The 17,455-nt window shown below is 46.6% G+C and overlaps 1 protein-coding gene across 1 annotated transcript in view; it reads left to right on the forward strand.

Moving 5' to 3' along the window:
• Positions 1-893: 893 nt before the first annotated feature.
• The window catches only part of CCDC187 (coiled-coil domain containing 187), a 71,515-nt gene continuing 54,953 nt past the window's right edge, over positions 894-17,455 (forward strand). The window contains exons 1-8 of the mRNA XM_073314475.1: positions 894-938; positions 1,453-1,828; positions 2,514-2,557; positions 3,518-3,611; positions 6,016-6,085; positions 6,906-7,534; positions 9,756-9,875; positions 11,769-11,867. Of these exons, the coding sequence (XP_073170576.1) occupies positions 1,735-1,828; positions 2,514-2,557; positions 3,518-3,611; positions 6,016-6,085; positions 6,906-7,534; positions 9,756-9,875; positions 11,769-11,867 (1,150 nt within the window). The 5' untranslated portion in view covers positions 894-938; positions 1,453-1,734. The remainder of the gene's footprint in view (positions 939-1,452; positions 1,829-2,513; positions 2,558-3,517; positions 3,612-6,015; positions 6,086-6,905; positions 7,535-9,755; positions 9,876-11,768; positions 11,868-17,455) is intronic.

Here is a 17,455-nt window from a genome sequence, read left to right on the forward strand (position 1 = left end):
CGTTCCATTACAGCAAGGATTTCTGGGGGCACATGGCTCATCCTAGCTGGTGCTTGGGCAAACTCCTCCAGGCTGAGTGTGAGCCCGCCCCCAGTGCAGTATTCTCTGCCAGTCTGAAAGCTCCAGGCCTTCTGCCCATCTTGGGCCCTGAATTCCTGATTACCACACATTAGTGAATCATGGACACATAGGGCTGGAAGGGATCTTGAGAAGTCATCAAGTCCAGCCCCCTGCACTGAGGCAGGGCCAAGTAAACCTAGACCATCCCTGACAGGGGTTTGTCCAGCCTGATCCTAAAAACCTCCAGTAATGAGGATTCTAGGTCTCACCAGTGCCGAGGGACAGTTACTGCCAATGTCTTACATGCAACCCTCCTGCTAGTACACCCCAGAATGATATCAGACTTTTCTGCATCTGCATCACATTGACGACTCATATTCAGTTTGTGATTCACTATCACCCCCAGATCCTTCTCAGACGTACTATCACCTCGCCAGCCATTCCATTTTGTAGTTGTGTGTAGATTGTTCCTTCCTAAGTGGTGTAGTGGGCAGTGGGCAGGGGCTGGGCGCTCACCAGCAGGGTGTCAGTCTTTGTGGGTGGATAACGACTTCTAAAGAAAAGCCCTTGGCACCCTGCCACATATTTGCAAGCTGAGATGTGCTTTCAGGCTGCTCTGTAGTCAATGAATAGCTTTGCTGTTTGTTCTCTTGTAGTCCCCTAGCAGCCTTGCATTGTGCTGTCACTTCTGGCCACCCACCAAAGAGAGTTCAAACAAAGTGTGTGCATTGGGATCCTGCTGCTCTGTCTCTCCCGCCCCTTGTGGCGCCCACACAGGAGGGGCCAGGGGCGGGACTTGGATTTCATTTGTCAAGTTTATCTTTCCTTTCAGCTTTACACATCAAGTGGCTGGCTGGATGAAGGCAGAATGGCAGCAGGTTAGCTCGGCAGCTGGGGGACAGGCAGGGGAGGAGCAGCTAGAAAAGAGATGACTCAGAGGCTTTTCGGGGGCTTTTTCTCCCAAGCCCACTGGGAGTGGGGTGCTGGGGTTAATCAGTCTGGAGAGATGAACAATCTCTAAAGTGCTTCTGTGAATGGCTGGAGAGAAATGGTGCATTTGGGATGTAATCTTGGCACAGCTCCTGGGCAAAGAACCACAAAGATCCCACTGGCCATGGAGCTGTTAAAAGCATGAATGATGTTACTATAGGCAAGTAAGGTACCAGACTGGTTAACTGGGGACTGGTTGGGTAGATCTGAGGAGGGGAATTAAGTCCCTTAGTGTCACTGCTTTGGAATGGTGGCATAATCTAGTGACTAAAGCAAGTAAGTGGGACACCTAGTTTCTAATGCATCCGATGAAGTGAGCTGTAGCTCACAAAAGCTTATGCTCAAATAAATTGGTTAGTCTCTAAGGTGCCACAAGTACTCCTTTTCTTTTTGTGAATACAGACTAACACGGCTGTTACTCTGAAACCTGACCATCCATGGTATCCGGAGTCATTTACCCTCTGTACCCCACCTGTGAAATGGGGACACTTGCATCCCTCATGAGGCATTGAGAAGATTAATGAAAATAGTCATTTGCAAACACCGCAGAGGTCTTCAATGTGCTCTTTAAATACTAAGTGTCGTTACTGATGATCAGCATTTGTAAACAAGGGAAAACTGTTAAACATATCCAAAGCATAGAAGTGTGTTCAATTGTCACCAATGAGTAGCACATTCTTGTGAATGTTCCAGAGGTGGACGCCAGCTAATCAAACTTGCAGCATGGCTTTAAAAGTGGACTGCACAGTTGCAGCTGAAGAATCAACCCCGCTAGCAGGTAATTGGCTTACACATTTCCAGTGCCTGTATAGTAACAGTGAAAGATAGGTCTATTTTTATTTTAAACCAAAGATTTTTACTTAAAAGAAGCCTGTGGTGTGTAGTTACCATCACTAAATATTTACAAGATGAAGACAGAGATTGGGTGACAAAAATAGAATCACTTTTTATAAATCCTTCTTACCGTTTCACCCTCTCTGTCGGGGTTGTGTCTTCATTGCAAAAGATAGGTGTGTTTTTATACTGAGATCACTAGGATTTTACACTGGGATAGTGGAGTCAAGGCACTGAAGTTTTTACCTTGATGTAACTAGCCAAGGTCAGCCCCAAGCGTGCGTGTGGTTGGGAGGGAAGGGGTTGAATATTGACCTTACTTCAACACAGGTTTTTAAAAATTGATGTACTTTTTTGATAAGTAGATGCTGGGCCTGATCTTGCAAAATTGCTTTCACACAGGTAGCCCAATGGGCATCAAAGTTAAGTTCAATCCAACAGGAATAAGGGTGGCAAACCCAGCTCAGTTTTTAAGCAGCCAAAATTCCCCATGGACGTGGGTGGAAGTTTTGCTGAGGAAGCATTTCGCAAGCTGGCCCAGTGAGCATCAGCTCAACAGAACAGAGCTCTTTCACGGACAGGTATTCCTGTGTGCTGTTGCATCACTGGTATCTTTATTCTTTCCCCAGACGTGGCCTTGGCGTGGAAGAGTCTTCACAAAGCCAAAGAAGTGGTAAGTGAGGTTTGTAGAACTCTGACTCTTAAGGAAAGTGCCTCTGGTTACACGAAGTTTTGCCTGAATGATGGCTGAAATCCTGACCCTACTGACTTCACCCTATATCTCCAGCTCTGTCGTCTTTTGCTATTATGGCAATAATCAGAGGCGACATGTGGGGGAGAGTGGGTGCATACATATGGGTCACGTGCCTCCCCCAGAATTGCTGCTTGGCTTCCCTGAGCACGCTCAGTAACATCTACTGAAGCCACTTCCCTCACTCTGCCCCCCCACTATCGGCAGGTACAGGTCGTCTGCTAGGGTTGCCAATTTTGGTTGGACGCATTCCTGGAGGTTTCATTACACGACATACTCTTTGATTAAAGATTAATCTTTAATTCCTGGAGACTCCAGGGCAATCCTGGAAGGTTGGCAACCTGACTCGTCTCTGGCGATAGTGAAGCATGATATTAATAGGGTAGGCCCAGATCCTGCATGCACTTCTGCATATGTTTAACTCTAGTGCCATTGACTTCTGAGACTACTCTCACCTGAGTAAAGTTACACACACAGATAAGTGTTTGCAGGATCACTGGTATCACGTCTGCCGTAGGGCTATTCCTGATTCACACAAGCTGGATCAGAACTGGGTTTAGCATTATACCCAGATGTAGAGACACTTTCCTTAACCTATGTATTAGATAATTTTAACATTGGCTTTAATACATTTTTAAAAATCTATTAGGCCTACCAGCGTAGATAATGGAGAGAGTTGTTTGTCGTCTCTTATCTTTCCAGTCAACTGCATTCCTTCCAACTGTAGAAAATACCAAAGGTAACATGCCTAGACATGCCAGTGTTTACGCACAGAGTAGCCGGGAGGAAAAGATTAATCAGAGAAGCAACATATACCAGCAAAAGGCAACCAGAGAAATACATCCTATGTCCCTTTTGAAAGGGAAATTTGCCTTTTTACAGTTACAGAGGATTGAAAACAAATTTGACCACGAAGATTGGAATTATGCCAAAGATCAGAAAGCCAGGAAAAAGCTACCATGTGAAAGGAGCCCTGGTGAGTTCTGATTTACTGGAGAAACAATGCTGGGATTGATTGTTTTCCCCTCTCTACTGCAGACAATCAGCCAAAGGGGAAAGCTACACAGCACTTAATGAGAAAGAACTAACTGGCGGGGGGCTGTAACTAAGGAGGTGAAATCCTAGTGGATGTAAGGTATAGGGAATCTGTGGAGGTAAGGCACAGGCGGGCAGCATGGTGTTAATCTCAAACAGCAATATCAAGATAAAAACTACCCATGACTCGTCTCCATTAGGATTTTAGAGCTGGACAGTTATCTCTGTGTCAATACACACTTTTATTGCAGCAAAGAGCCTTTAAAATCATTCTCTAAAAGCCAAAAGAGGCTAAGAAAGGAAGCAGGGAGTTTCACCAGATCACTGATAAAAACAGAAAGTGACAAGAACTCAGTTTGTTGGTTTTCTTTTCACGTTCACAACTGAGTTTATTGGCAGGAAAACATTGAAGCTGCTTTCAGAGTAACAGCCGTGTTAGTCTGTATTCGCAAAAAGAAAAGGAGTACTTGTGGCACCTTAGAGACTAACCAATTTATTTGAGCATAAGCTTTCGTGAGCTACAGCTCACTTCATCGGATGCATCAAATAAATGATGCTCAAATAAATTGAAGCTGCTGACTCTCTTGTATTTAGGGGTGCTATTTCTTCCCAAAGCACCAGGGCACTGCACCATTCTCAAGGTAACAGCTTAATTCCTAGGCTCTTGTCTTGTTAATGGGAAAAGCAAGAGAGACATATGGAGCCGATCTGTTCCAAGGGAATGGATACTTTGCCTTGCTGACTGCTTTTGAAGAGGAATTGCCTTTCTTTCCCAACAAGAGTTACCATTAGACAGGGGAAATGAGGATTCAGATTCAGTCCTGGGGTTTAACGGACACCAAGGTTCTCAGACTTTCCAATCACTGGCTGCAGCATTAAAGCCCAGAAGTTCACTGAACACAGTGTGACAGCAATGGAGGGCAAGATGCACGCTCCATTGAAACAAGCGGAACAGTCCTCCTCCCTAAGGCCCAGATTCTGCATTCGGATCTACGACGTCAGACCCTACTCACACAGAGCGCTGCTGATGTCAATGGGCTTCACATGGACCCCTCTGCACTGATCTAGGGGACTGAGAAAGATCACAAAGAAAGGCTTAGTCGGGATGGGAGAGGAGGGTGAACTAGGGGCACAAACGTTCCCTACAAACAGCAGATTATATATCCGAGTCAAAACCCAGTGAACCCAATGGGCACCTTTCCGTACAGTCCAGTGAGCTCATTCTCAGGCTCTGTGTTGCTTGGGGCTGGGGAACGCTTTTGAGTGTATTAGCTGCCCGCCTTTGCATAGCCCTAGACCAGAGCCCTGCCCAGCTGCCACACAGGTGCAGAGGTGACCCCAGAAATCTTTCCCACAGTACACACCATTAATCCCTGTACAGCCATCCCTGCTGCAGCCGCTGGCCCCAGGGCCTTGCCCGCCAAGTCCGTCCCATGCTCAGATCCTGCCTTCGAGCTCGGCCTGCCCAGGTGCTGTGTCACTCCCCATTCATCAGAGGGGACGTAGCCTGCTGGAAGCGGGCCAAGGCCCAGCAGGCCCCCAGGGGGAGCCCTGAAGCAGGAACTGGTCCCACAGCAGTGGCTTGGAGCAGAAGCACCAGCCACTTCACTGCCCAGTGTGTTCGCTTAGATTTGGCCCTGCAGCCCCTCTGTCGTGATGGCAGGAGCCTGAGTGGGCAGTGGGGTGGCCAAGGCTGCTCCTCCTTGCTGCTGCCAGTGCTACACACTGTGTGTAAGGTGCACACCGCTGCAGAGCCACGGCGCAGGTGCTGTAAAAGGAGGAGACTGTGTGCGCTCTGTGGAGCCCTTTTAGTTTCCTGTGTGTACAGCGCCTAGCACAGTGAGGCTCTGCTCTGTGAACGGGGTCTCTAGGCATTACCATAGTACAAACAATGAGCAGTGATGCATGCTCTCCCACTCCCACCATCTATTTCAGGGGTTCACCATTTCACCCTCATTTTGTGGCAGTTGCTCCTGGAAGCCTAGAAAGAGTTGACAGCACACACACTAAGTGCTACCAACACTGAAACAAAAGTTCTGAGTAGTGCAGGAGAGAGATTGAGGCCATTATTTGCTGAAACACCAAAGAGCAAACTGACTTGTGCAAACCCAGAAACAGCCCTGTCCAGAACCACAAAGGCTGGGCCAAGTCAAGACTGGCCCATTCCAGAGATTTGTTACTGTGTACTATTTCTCACAGATTAAACTGTACTGGTGTGTTTAAAGGGCCAGATCTGGTCTCCACAGACCTCCCACTAAAGCCTATTGTGCTCTCTTCAGCCAAACTTAAATATTAATTCAAGAAAAACTTCAGACTCTCACTGATTTGGTTGTGTTGTGCTATAGACAGTAACAGAGGCCAAGAGGAAACCGTTTCAAATGAAATCAAGACTGGGGAGAGCTGTCTATCCTGCAGGTAAATTACACCCAATATCTGCTTCTCAGGCTGGGAGTGGCTAATTAGTACAGATTTTGAAAGTGCTTTTAGGTCCTTGGATGCAGACACCCATAAAGAGCAAAAGTCTCTTAAGCTCAAAACTTTGTGTTTTTTTTTAAAAAGAACTAAAGCTCCTAAATTGTTTCTCCCTAGGAAATCTCACCAGCAAGGCCAGTGGCATGCTGAGCCAGCGTGCGGATTTACTAGTTAATCTTCCTAATGAGCCTACCTGAATAATTTAACCAGAGTTTATAATAACCCCACCCTTCCTCTGCCTTTTTTTTTTTTTTTGGTAGATTCTCCCACTGCTCCTTGCTTTTTTTAATTTGCAAATATTGAACTTAGCAATAGATATGGCTCCTTGCAGGAGAAGGCAGTAGTGCATAACTGTTCAGTGTGTCAGAGACCCAACGCTGCTCATGGGTAACAGGGAAATTCCCCTTTTTCTCAAGTGGTAGGGATTTGTGCACTGGATTAGGAGGACTGGGTATTCTCGCCGTTGTCACTATGAAGCGAGTGAGTGTTGCCAAGAGGTCAGAGCAGTGATCGCTGGGATTCTAATGCTGGCTCTGCCACAAAACTTGCTGTGTGATCTTGGGCAAGTCCTGATCTGCTGTGCCTCAGTTTCCCCCTCTGTTATATGGATAAATGAGGATTGTTGTGCAGCTCTGAGATCCTCCACCAGAGGCGGGTGATAGAAACTCAAATTAGCGTTGAAGTAAGAAACGTAATTAGCCGTTTGATCATTCAATTCCCCAGAGTTCAGTGCATTCAGGCTCTTTTTCTTCTCTCAAAACAGGGGAAATTGTGCAAGTGTTTCTCCTGCTTGGCCAGAGAGCCAGTCCTTTGAGAGCCAGGCTGTGAGGAATGGATCAGCCAGAACGATGCACCTGCCTTGCAGTAGGGAGCCAACCTCTGCAACATGCAGCCCCGGCAGAACGGAAGCCCAAGGCGGCAGAGCTGAAACTGGCATTCAATCTACTCCAGAGACTCTGAGCGTACTGACAAGCAGGGTCAGTTTTAGTGACCAGATAAACACAGGCAAGACGAGCCCCACAGAACAGGTGGAGGGAGCTCACTGCTCCCCACAGCATCTGCCCTCTTCCCCGGAGGACAGCAAGCAAGCCGCCCCCTGTGCAGTCTGGAGCCACGCTCCCATGCGCCCGCCAGCCACGCCTGTCACGTGCTCCCTTTCTCCCTGCAATAGTCCCATTGCTCAGAAGCAGCAGGGACTGAGGAGACGATCACCCGACAACAAACTAGAGCAGCTCAGAGAGAGAATTCGGGAGCAGACGCAGCGACACCAACGTCTGGTTCAGGAAGAGAAGCCGCCCAGTGCCAGCTACGCCGGGGAACTGCTGCATCTAGGGCCCCTGAAGAGGAAGGTTCGCAAAGTGACCTTTGCTCCTCCAGCCCCAGTTTACAGAGGTCAGTGCCAGTCTGGTGCCGACTGAGCGCTGCCGGAGAAGAGGCCGGGGCTGTGCAGAGCGGCAGCTTGCAAGGCCCAGCACCTGCTAGGACAGAAGCTCCCCGCTTCCCAGCGCTGGGAATGGGGGTGGGGCCCGTGATCATAGAATCATAGAATATCAGGGATGGAAGGGACCTCAGGAGGTCATCTAGTCCAACCCCCTGCTCAAAGCAGGACCAATCCCCAATTTTTTCCCCAGATTCCTAAATGGCCCCCTCAAGGATTGAACTCACAACCCTGGGTTTAGCAGGCCAATGCTCAAACCACTGAGCTATCCCTCCCCCCATGCCAGACTTTAGAACAGGGATGGTGACCAAAAAGGTCAATTCGTGGTGGCTTTTTATATTGTCGTTGCTTTTTCTCTCTCCCCTTGAGCCCTGCGCTTTTGGACTCTTGGTAACGAAGGTTTACAGACCTTACACGCATAGGGATCCAAGAAATGGACTCAGGAGCAATGACACATTAGTGCTATCTACATGTGGTCAGGAGAACTACATAGTTAACCCCCTGGCTTCCACATCATCCCATCCGGTCCACATCACACCTTCATGTACTTCATTTTATATACCTTCCTTCCCTTTCTCCCCGCCCCACTCTCCATCTGAAACCGGCCATCTGCCCATTAATCCACCTGGGAGCTTTGCTTTCCAACATGCCCAAGCCTCTATGTAGCTTTGCATAGTCAGGACTTAAATCAAGAACCTGCCACAAAAATGTTTCCTACTTTCCCCCACAAATACAGAATCCTCCTTCCACCAGCTTCACACACTGTCAGTGGAGGGCCACCATTGACTCATTGGCCCTTCGGTTTCAGAGCTTTGCTCGCAGGTAGACATAAGAGAACTTGCTTAGGTAGTTGCCTCTTTTGGGTGGCCTAGGGGATAGAGTATTGGAAAGGGACTCAGGAGAGCTGGATTCTATTCCTGGGTGACTGCTTTGCTGGGTGACCTGGAACAAGTCACTTCCCTGCCCCTCAGTTTCCCTGTCTGTAAAATGGGAATGCTGATACTGACTTCCCGTGTGAAGTGTTTTAAGATCTATGGATGATGAGTGCTAGACATGAGCTAGGTGTTACTAAGAAATAATAGAGGAAGGGTCAGTCCATTTTATTGTTCTTTTGACTTGTCAGCATGGAAGATCCACTCTGCCTTCCCTGCGAATGATATCAATCTTTGTCAGATAAAAACCATGGCAAGAGACTCCGGCCGTGCATGAGAATTGGCAGCACAGCAGTGTGGAGGGGGCATCACAAAGGAGTTCAAACAGGAGCTGTGCGGTTCAGAATGCACCACTGAGGATTTAACAGCTTGTTCAGCTGAACTAGAATGGTTCTGAAAGCAAATTTTAGCCACAAAGCCGGGTACAAGGAAGCCTAACTTGGCCTTAGAGGATTGTACACTGTTAATTGTCACTCTGCTTTGGAGTGATTTAAGAGGTCAAAGGTTTCTGCAAGTGAATGATGGCCCAGACTCAGCAGCAAGGATGTTTGTGTGTTTAGATTAGCCTGGCTGCTGTTTCAGATGATGGGGAATATTAAGGTTACATCAGAATATAGAAGACAGGCTGAAACACTAAGCATGTCAACCAGTCTTATTCATACACTAATACTTTCCAACTGCTAATGGAACCCAACAATTAATTCAGTTAGTGCACAGGGATAATTGAACAATCATAGGATTTAGAGCCCCAGCCCCATTGACAGTCACTGGTGTTCCCCGAGAGCTTTCCCCAGAAATAGCTGTTTACATCGTGATGCTGTTCAGTGGCCTGCATGAAGTGAAATGCTGGGTCTCCGTCCAGTTCCCTGTAGACGGGTATCAGCATCACAAAAACCAAGCCCTGCAACTGACACCAATTGCCCTCTCTGTGGGGAACCTAATCTGTACAGGGGCCAAGCTCTGGATCTTTACTGAGCCTGCATTAAACAGAATTTAAACCAGTCCAGACTGACACTGTTTAAAACACAGTTTGATCACTCATTGTTGACAAGACCAAGCGAGATTGAAACTAAGTCGTGAAACCACGTTGCCTTGCCACCCCAGGACAAGGTCAGATATGAGCTGGAATTGGTTTTGATAAGTATGTGTCTGCTTTTAACAACTGCATGAACACATCATTACCAGCCAACAGCCCTTGTGTGTCTCACTGTGGAGTGACTCCTTTAATTTTCCATTCCTTTAGGTTTTAGTGCTGTGAAACTGAAGGTTGCTCATTCTTCTGCGGATGAAGAGACTGGACTATCAGAATTTGAAGATGTGGCCACCACCAGACAAACCGGGGATTATAAAAACAAGAATCCAGGTTAGTGCGGCTAGTAACACAGGGGACTATTTGCTAATGGGGATTTTGCATGCATGAGATATCAGTTCTGCAAATGAAAATTTGGGCTGAATATCCAAAGAACTTTTCCACTAGTCAGAGATAATACTCTTCGCAAAGAAAGTGGTGGAATTCTCCTTTCTTGGGTCATTTAAAATTAGAGCAACTGAAGAAGAGAGGAAGGATGGTTCAGTGGTTAGGGTGCCAGCTTGGAGCTCAGATGATGTGGGCTCAATTCTCTGCTCTATCAGAGATTCCTGTGTGACCTTGGACAAGTCACTTAGGGCGGGTCTACACTTAAAACGCTGCAGCGTAGTGCTTTAGTGAAAATGTTACTATACTGAAGGGAGAACTTCTCCCGTTGGCGTAGTTAATCCACCTCCACGAGAGATGATAGCTCTGTCGATGGGAGCAGTTGTCCCGCTGACATAGCGCTGTCTACACCGGGGATTAAGTCGGTATAACTGCATTGGTCAGGGGGTGGATTTTTCAGTGTAGACCTGGCTTTAGTCGCTCCATGCCTCAAGTTTCCCATCTGTACAATGGGGACAATAGCACAGCCCTACCTCACAGGGGTGTTGCGAGGATAAATACATAGAACACTGAGGTGTTCACTCTAGTCATGGGGGTTATGGTTGCGTGTGCTCACCCATGGAGCGCCCCCTTGCAGCAGTGTGGGGTATTGCCGCTATCTTCCATGGTTTCCTGCCTGCCATCAACTCCAGGTCTTCTGTGGTGCAGCCCTGTGACCAAGTTACAAAGTTCAAACCCCTTCTGGGGTCACCCAAACAAGTCCAAATGAATCTGGATAATTTTTCTGCCCCCTTGAGCTACTGAAGTCCTTTCCTTGTACTTGCAAAACCAGTATCTCAGGGCTTCCCTGGCTGGAGCCTACCCTGCCCCTGTAGTGCACTGCCTCCATTATCTCTCTCTGTCCCCTAGCCTTGGGCTCCTTGCAGCTAGAGAAACCTGTCTCCTCTGCAGTCTCTCCCCTCGCAACTGAGTTCCTTCAGTCTACTTATTGTGGCTTAGTTCTGCCCGGTAGCCAATTGGCTACTCACCTCCCGAGGTGCAGCGCATGACTAATTGGGTGTATTCACTAGCCTTGCAGGTTAGGGGGTTAAGCCTCATCACAGGGATCATATAAGTACCTAAGGTAGATAGATAGAGCAAAAGAAATCCTGGGGGCAGAGGCCCCAGCCATGGCCAGGGTGACCTTAGTTCCACCTCTAGAATTCTATGAAAACAGAGTCATGGCTATGGCAGTGAGCGATTGGGTTCCTGCACGATCACATGGACCCAGGGCTATGCAGAAGACGTAGGTTTAGATCAGAGATCTTTCTTTTGTCCTCTGGTCTGGCAGCATGTTCAGAAGCAGGGGGTGCTTTCACCACTAAAGAGGCCTCTCTAGCCAATTAAAAACAGTCATGAATAAGTTCCAAAGGGCTGGTCCTTGCCCAAAAGCAGGATGGCAGCAACATGTGGCCTCAAGAAGAGTGAGAATGAAAGTGAAGTGATGCTAAAAAATGCCTGGGGGGTGGGGGTGGGAGGGGAAGATCAGTGGACAGACCCCCTTTTCTTCAGGGTGAATTGGATCGGGCTCCATCTTGCTTTCAATGTTGCAGCTCGGTACTGCATTAAGTCTGAACCATTCTTCTACAAAGCATGGCACAATAAAAGAGTGAAAGCCCACTAGTTGTCTGTACAACCTAGGAATGCAGCTGGCAATGAAAAGACAGCTTGTGGAAACCTGCCACTGATTTGACTGTCTAAAGCTTATCTATGTTAATTTCACAGTGTTTGGTATATCAGCAAAAGGGGTCATGTTTGCAGTTTGATTGCATTTCTAAGCTCAGTCTTTTCCGACGGGTCAAGACCAAAGAGACAGACGCATGACAAGCAGACATGAAAGGCACAAGCAAGAACAGAGTTCATCCAAGTCTTCTGTCCCGGAGAAAACATTGAAAGAGAAAGGTAAAGAGGCAAATTATTTAGGCTGAGACCATGACAGGGATTAAAAGGGGCGGGGGGGGGGGGGAAATGGACAAAGGTGCTTAAGAAAATGTCCAGTTGGCAAAATCTCATGTTGTTTATTTATACTGTACATTATACACATGAACTCCTGGGAACCACAGTCAAGGATCATGGTCCATTGGGCAAGGCACTCTGCAGAAAAGTAACAAAGGCAGTGACATACTGGAACTGGTGGCCAAAATAGTTAAATAAGGGCAGGGGTGAAAATTTGATGGCGGGGGGAGGATGAGATAACAGTAGTAGCATAAATTGGCAGAAAAGCAGAAGCTCAGTTTCAGTGGTCTGCTGATAGGAAAGCCGTGTGGTCTATCAGATAGACTGAACTCAGGACTGAGCTACTGGGGTAAAAGTAAAAGATTAGGAGCAGTTATAGTCATTTGAAATCCCCTGGGGTGTTTTGCAGGGATATTGGTTACACCCATGGCCCAATTACGACACAGATGGACTCTTGGGTAAGCAGAATGGAGTTTTCTCTGGTTTCAGTGGGGTATGGTCTGAGTTACTTTCTCTTCTAAACTGTTGTGTTGCCACACTATTAAAACAGCTGACCAGCTACACCCCAGAAGTGGCTCTATTTAAGTGAGGCGTGACATTCTGTCAGGCCTGGTCTACACTTATCAATTAGATTGACCTATTTACAGTGCTCAGAGCTGTGAAAAATTTCACACCCAGAGCGCCGTAGTTAGGTTGACCTAACCCCCAGGGTAAATGTGGGTAGGTCGATGGAAGAATTCTTTGGTTGACCTAGCTACTGCCTTGGTGTGATTGATCAACTATAGCAGCAGAAAAACCCCTTCCGTCGATGTAGGAAACATCTGCACTCTAGTGCTAACGTGGCATAGCTGCCGTCCCGCTGCAGCCTGGACACCCTCACAACGGTATTTAGAGGTTTAGCTGCAAAGTGCTTTCAGATCTGTATGCACAAGCTGCTGTAGATGTTCAAAGTATTATGACCGTAATAAATATAGGTTGGACTTTCCAAAGGCACCTGGGGAGGCTGAGCAGTACATTTTCTTATGCTCCATTGACAATCCTTGCCATAGGACGATCCTTGCCATTTTTAGTAATACTTTGCATCCAAAGGGATTTCTGAGTCTTACTTCATTAGGGCTTGTAAAGTATTTGGTGTTCCTTAAATCAAAGGTACTGTAGAAGTGCCAAGGACCATCACCCCTATTTTACAGGCTGGGAAACTGAAGTACAGAGAAAGTGGATGATTTATCCACGGTCTTGCCACAAGTCAGTGTTAGAAGTGGGAGTTTTAACAACTAGACCACACCCTCTCCTCACCTCTATTTCTAAGTACAGCATTTTATTGTTGAAATCAAGCCACTTTGCCCATTTAATGCCACCATTTTGGTTTGGAAACCGCTGCATTCAAAGTCATAGCATTTGGTGGTCGTACTGCTGAAAAGGATCGGGGAGGGGGGCGCGGGGGGGGGCAGTGGACCACAAACGGAGGATGAGTTCTCAGTGTGATGCAGCTGCAAAAAAAGGCCAATAGGATTCTGGGTATATTCACAGGTAGTGTTTGTCAGACACAGGAGGTAACTGTCCCACGCTACTCAGCACTGGTGAGGCCCCAGCTGAAATAGTGTGTCCAGTTCTGGGCATAACAATTTAGGAAGAATGGGAAGAAATTGGAAAAAGAGTCCCGAGGAGAGCAACAAAAACGATCAAAGATTTAGAAAACCTGACCTGTGGGGAAAGGTTGACAAAACTGGGCATTTTTAGTCTGGAGAAAAGACAACTGAGGGGCAACCTGAGAACAGTCTCCCGATACGTTCTATACGCTATAAAGAGGACAGGGACCAATTGTTCTCCGTGTCCACCGAAGGCAGGAGCCCGAAGTAATGGGCTCAATCTGCAGCAAAGGAGGGCTAGGCTACATAGAACTAGAAGGGTAGGTAAACTCTGGAATAAGTTTCCAAGGGACGCCCCATCATTGCAAGCATTCAAAACAAGTTGAACAAAGCCCTGTCTGGGATGGTTTAGGGTTACTTGGTCCTGCCACAGTGCAGGGGGCTGGACTTGCGGACTTCTGGAGGTCCCTTCCAGCCCCACATTTCTAGGATTCTATGAAACTTTGCAGGAAACGAGCAAGGGATACTCGATGTGCAGATTATTTAAAGCAGGGGTATTTAACACCATCAAGAGTATAAGGTATGTGACTTCAGAAAAAAGCAAAAGGATCCCTCATCTAACACTATGCAGATGAGGTTATGAATGTAGTAGAGTGGTGCATTCTGTTACCAAAGTGCTATTTAAAATGCATGAAATACAAAATAATTTTCTTCTCCCTCCATTTTTTGTTTTAATGGATTGCTTGAAAAATGGCTTGATCTTCCTCAGAGACTGGGTCATAATAAGACCATGCTATATGAAACATTCATCATTGTAACTGCCAGTGTCAGGATGTCTTTATTGGCCATTAGTTTCTGTCAGTGAAGAAGCCAGGCCAGGGCTAAGAAGAGATGAATGAGGGGTCAGGGGTCAGAGGCAAAGTACTTGGGAATTTGATGAATTTTAAATTTGCTGTAGTTAACAAAAAGTTAAGTCGCAACGGCTATAAAATATTCATCTGTTCATAGAAAGCAAAAAATAATTGCAGAATATTTAAATTAAGATGGTTTCCTTCTGGGCAGGCACCTTCATCAGGGATTCAATCTGTTCTCAGATTTTGACATAAGTTTTTGTAGTTAATAAAAATTGTGCCGATTAAACAAAATAAAGATTTAATTGAAATTAGACATCGCTGGGGGAGGGAAAAGGGCTTAGAGCCTGTCAAGGTTCCTCCCCCACTCTGAACTCTAGGGTACAGATGTGGGGACCTGCATGAAAACCTCCTAAGCTTACTTTTACCAGCTTAGGTTAAAACTTCCCCAAGGTACAAATTAATTTTATCCTTTGTCCTTGGAATATCCACTTCCACCACCAAACTCTAACTGGGTTTACTGGGAAACGTAGTTTGGACACGTCTTTCCCTCCAAAATCCTCCCAACCCTTGCACCCCACTTCCTGGGAAGGGGTTTGGTAAAAATCCTCACCAATTTGCATAGGTGACCACAGACCCAAACCCTTGGATCTGAACAATGAAAAAGCATTCAGTTTTCTTGCAAGAAGACTTTTAATAGAAATAGAAGTAAATAGAGGTAAAGGAATCACCTCTGTAAAATCAGGATGGTAGATACCTTACAGGGTAATTGGATTCAAAACTAGAGAATCCCTCTAGGCAAAACCTTAAGTTACAAAAAAGACACACGGACAGAAATAGTCATTCTATTCAGCACAATTCCTTTCTCAGCCATTTAAAGAAATCATAATCTAACACATACCTAGCTAGATTACTTACTAAAAGTTCTAAGACTCCATTCCTGTTCTATCCCCAGCAAAAGCAGCATATAGACAGACCCTTTGTTTTCTCTCCCTCCTCCCAGCTTTTGAAAGTATCTTGTCTCCTCATTGGTCATTTTGGTCAGGTGCCAGCGAGGTTACCTTTAGCTTCTTAACCCTTTACAGGTGAGAGGATTTTTCCTCTGGCCAGGAGGGATTTTAAAGGGGTTTACCCTTCCCTTTATATTTATGACAGAGTCCTTTTTAGTTTTTGTCTGTTGCATTTAGAGAAACTCTAACAGGTATTTAAGTTCTAAAACTGCATACTAACAACCACCACCCGCATTTCTATTACTGCAAAACTATACAGAGGAATAGGCCAGACAGTTGATTCATTCAAAATATCGATGAGTCTCAACCCCCTGGCTGTTGCTAGAGTTTGCAGGTACCACTTTGGGCGGTCTGGTCAGTAAGCCGCCCAGAGTAACTACAGGGTGCTGCAGGAAGTGATGTCAGTCATTCCTTGGGTGGTGCTCTTCCTGTCTCCCTAGCTACATGGACTGTGACGTGCTGAACGTTAGCTACGCGGATTTGTTTTCTAACATAACCCAGTTGTCTAGCAAAGAGGAGCCCAGGAGTTAGTGGTGAACCCGATGCTCCAGAATGGCGCTAGGGGGTTGCAATGAGTGTGTGTTGCAGATACAGGGCCAGAAGTTCTCCTGGTGTAGATGGGCGTAGCTCCATTGAAATCAATAGAGCTGGGCCCAGTTACCCTGTTTAAATATCAACTTCAAGATACTGGGCCAGCGTATCTGACTATGCTAGTGTAAAATCCCTTAACTAGCCAATCTCCCAAAAGGCTGCTTTAATAACGGGCCCGATTTATTTAGTGGAATTTAGAAAGGCAGTGAGGCGCCTCCTGCCTCCCAGTGAAAGCCAGTGGGGGATGTCTACACATGGAGCAGGGGGTGTGATTCCCAGCTCAAGGAGAAATACTCACTGTAGCTGCGGCAGCATGAGAGGCTAGCTGCCCCAAGAACACGCCTCTGGTGTCGAACGTACCCGGGGTGGCTCTCTCACTGCTTGCTTCTTCGCAGCTACCCTCTGTTTTTAGCAAGCTAGCTCGATCAGAGCTAGCAGGAGCAGTTCTCCTCCAGCTGGGAATCACATCCCAGCTCAAAGCATACACGGATCCGTGGACGCTTTAGCTTTTTGCAACTTGGCATCTATCTGCATCTTTAGCTGCCTTTGTAAATCTGGCCCAGTGTCTATTTCACCTTAACGGAATCGTCCCTTTCAAACCTCTTCATAACTTTGTTACAAACTTTTGTCCATAGAAAACTTCAGGGGGTCTTTGGCATGTGGAAAAAATACGTCTGTTTAGCCAACTTCACACACTGCTGATGAGGTGTTTGGTACAAATACATAATTATGCTGGTGGGAGTATTGGCATCCCCTGAATATAATCTGAAATGATGAAGTCAAACTTTGATAAATGTTGTCTATTAGGTGACACCACGTATTAAGGAAGAATTATTCATTTGTGCCTCATGCTGCATCGTTTATTTTTGCATTATACACAGCCTCTCCTGCTGTACGGCTCATTGATTCTTCTACACTGGATCCTGCTGATCCTCACCTGTTTAAAAATAAATGTGTTTACTCTAGTGAGGTTGAAATAATCAAAAATAAAAATCATGGTCCCATTAAACACCTACGGTTCCCACCTCGGAGGTGCAAAAAATGGGGCATCTGGGATGATTCTAAGCACTTATGACGGGACAGCTGGAAGCATATACTGAGCACCCTTACAAACTTCCCCAGACAGCTGCCTCAAAAAAAGCACTGACTGGGGAAAGCCAGGACAGGTGGCAACGCTGTTAACACCCCCAACACCTTCTGCAGCCCATTGCGTCCAAGCCCCGGCTGCACCTGTCGATAGATACGGCTTGGGAAACTCACAAGCTTTTCTTTATTTAGTATCCTCAAGGATTCAGGTAGTCTCAGGTTTCAGCAAAATGCTTTTAACCGTCACAGGAACATGATGGAAAAAATAGGGTTCAGTCTCATATCTGGAGAACCGCTTAACTCTGTCAGTCCCCAGGTCTCTCTCTAGCCCACTTCCTCTTACATGCCTGCAGGTGCCACAAGATGGCGCTATCCCACCCTGTAAATGGGCCCGAATAGAGAGTGTA

The sequence above is a fragment of the Lepidochelys kempii genome, chromosome 16, assembly GCF_965140265.1.
Source record: "Lepidochelys kempii isolate rLepKem1 chromosome 16, rLepKem1.hap2, whole genome shotgun sequence".
Taxonomy (NCBI): domain Eukaryota; kingdom Metazoa; phylum Chordata; order Testudines; family Cheloniidae; genus Lepidochelys; species Lepidochelys kempii.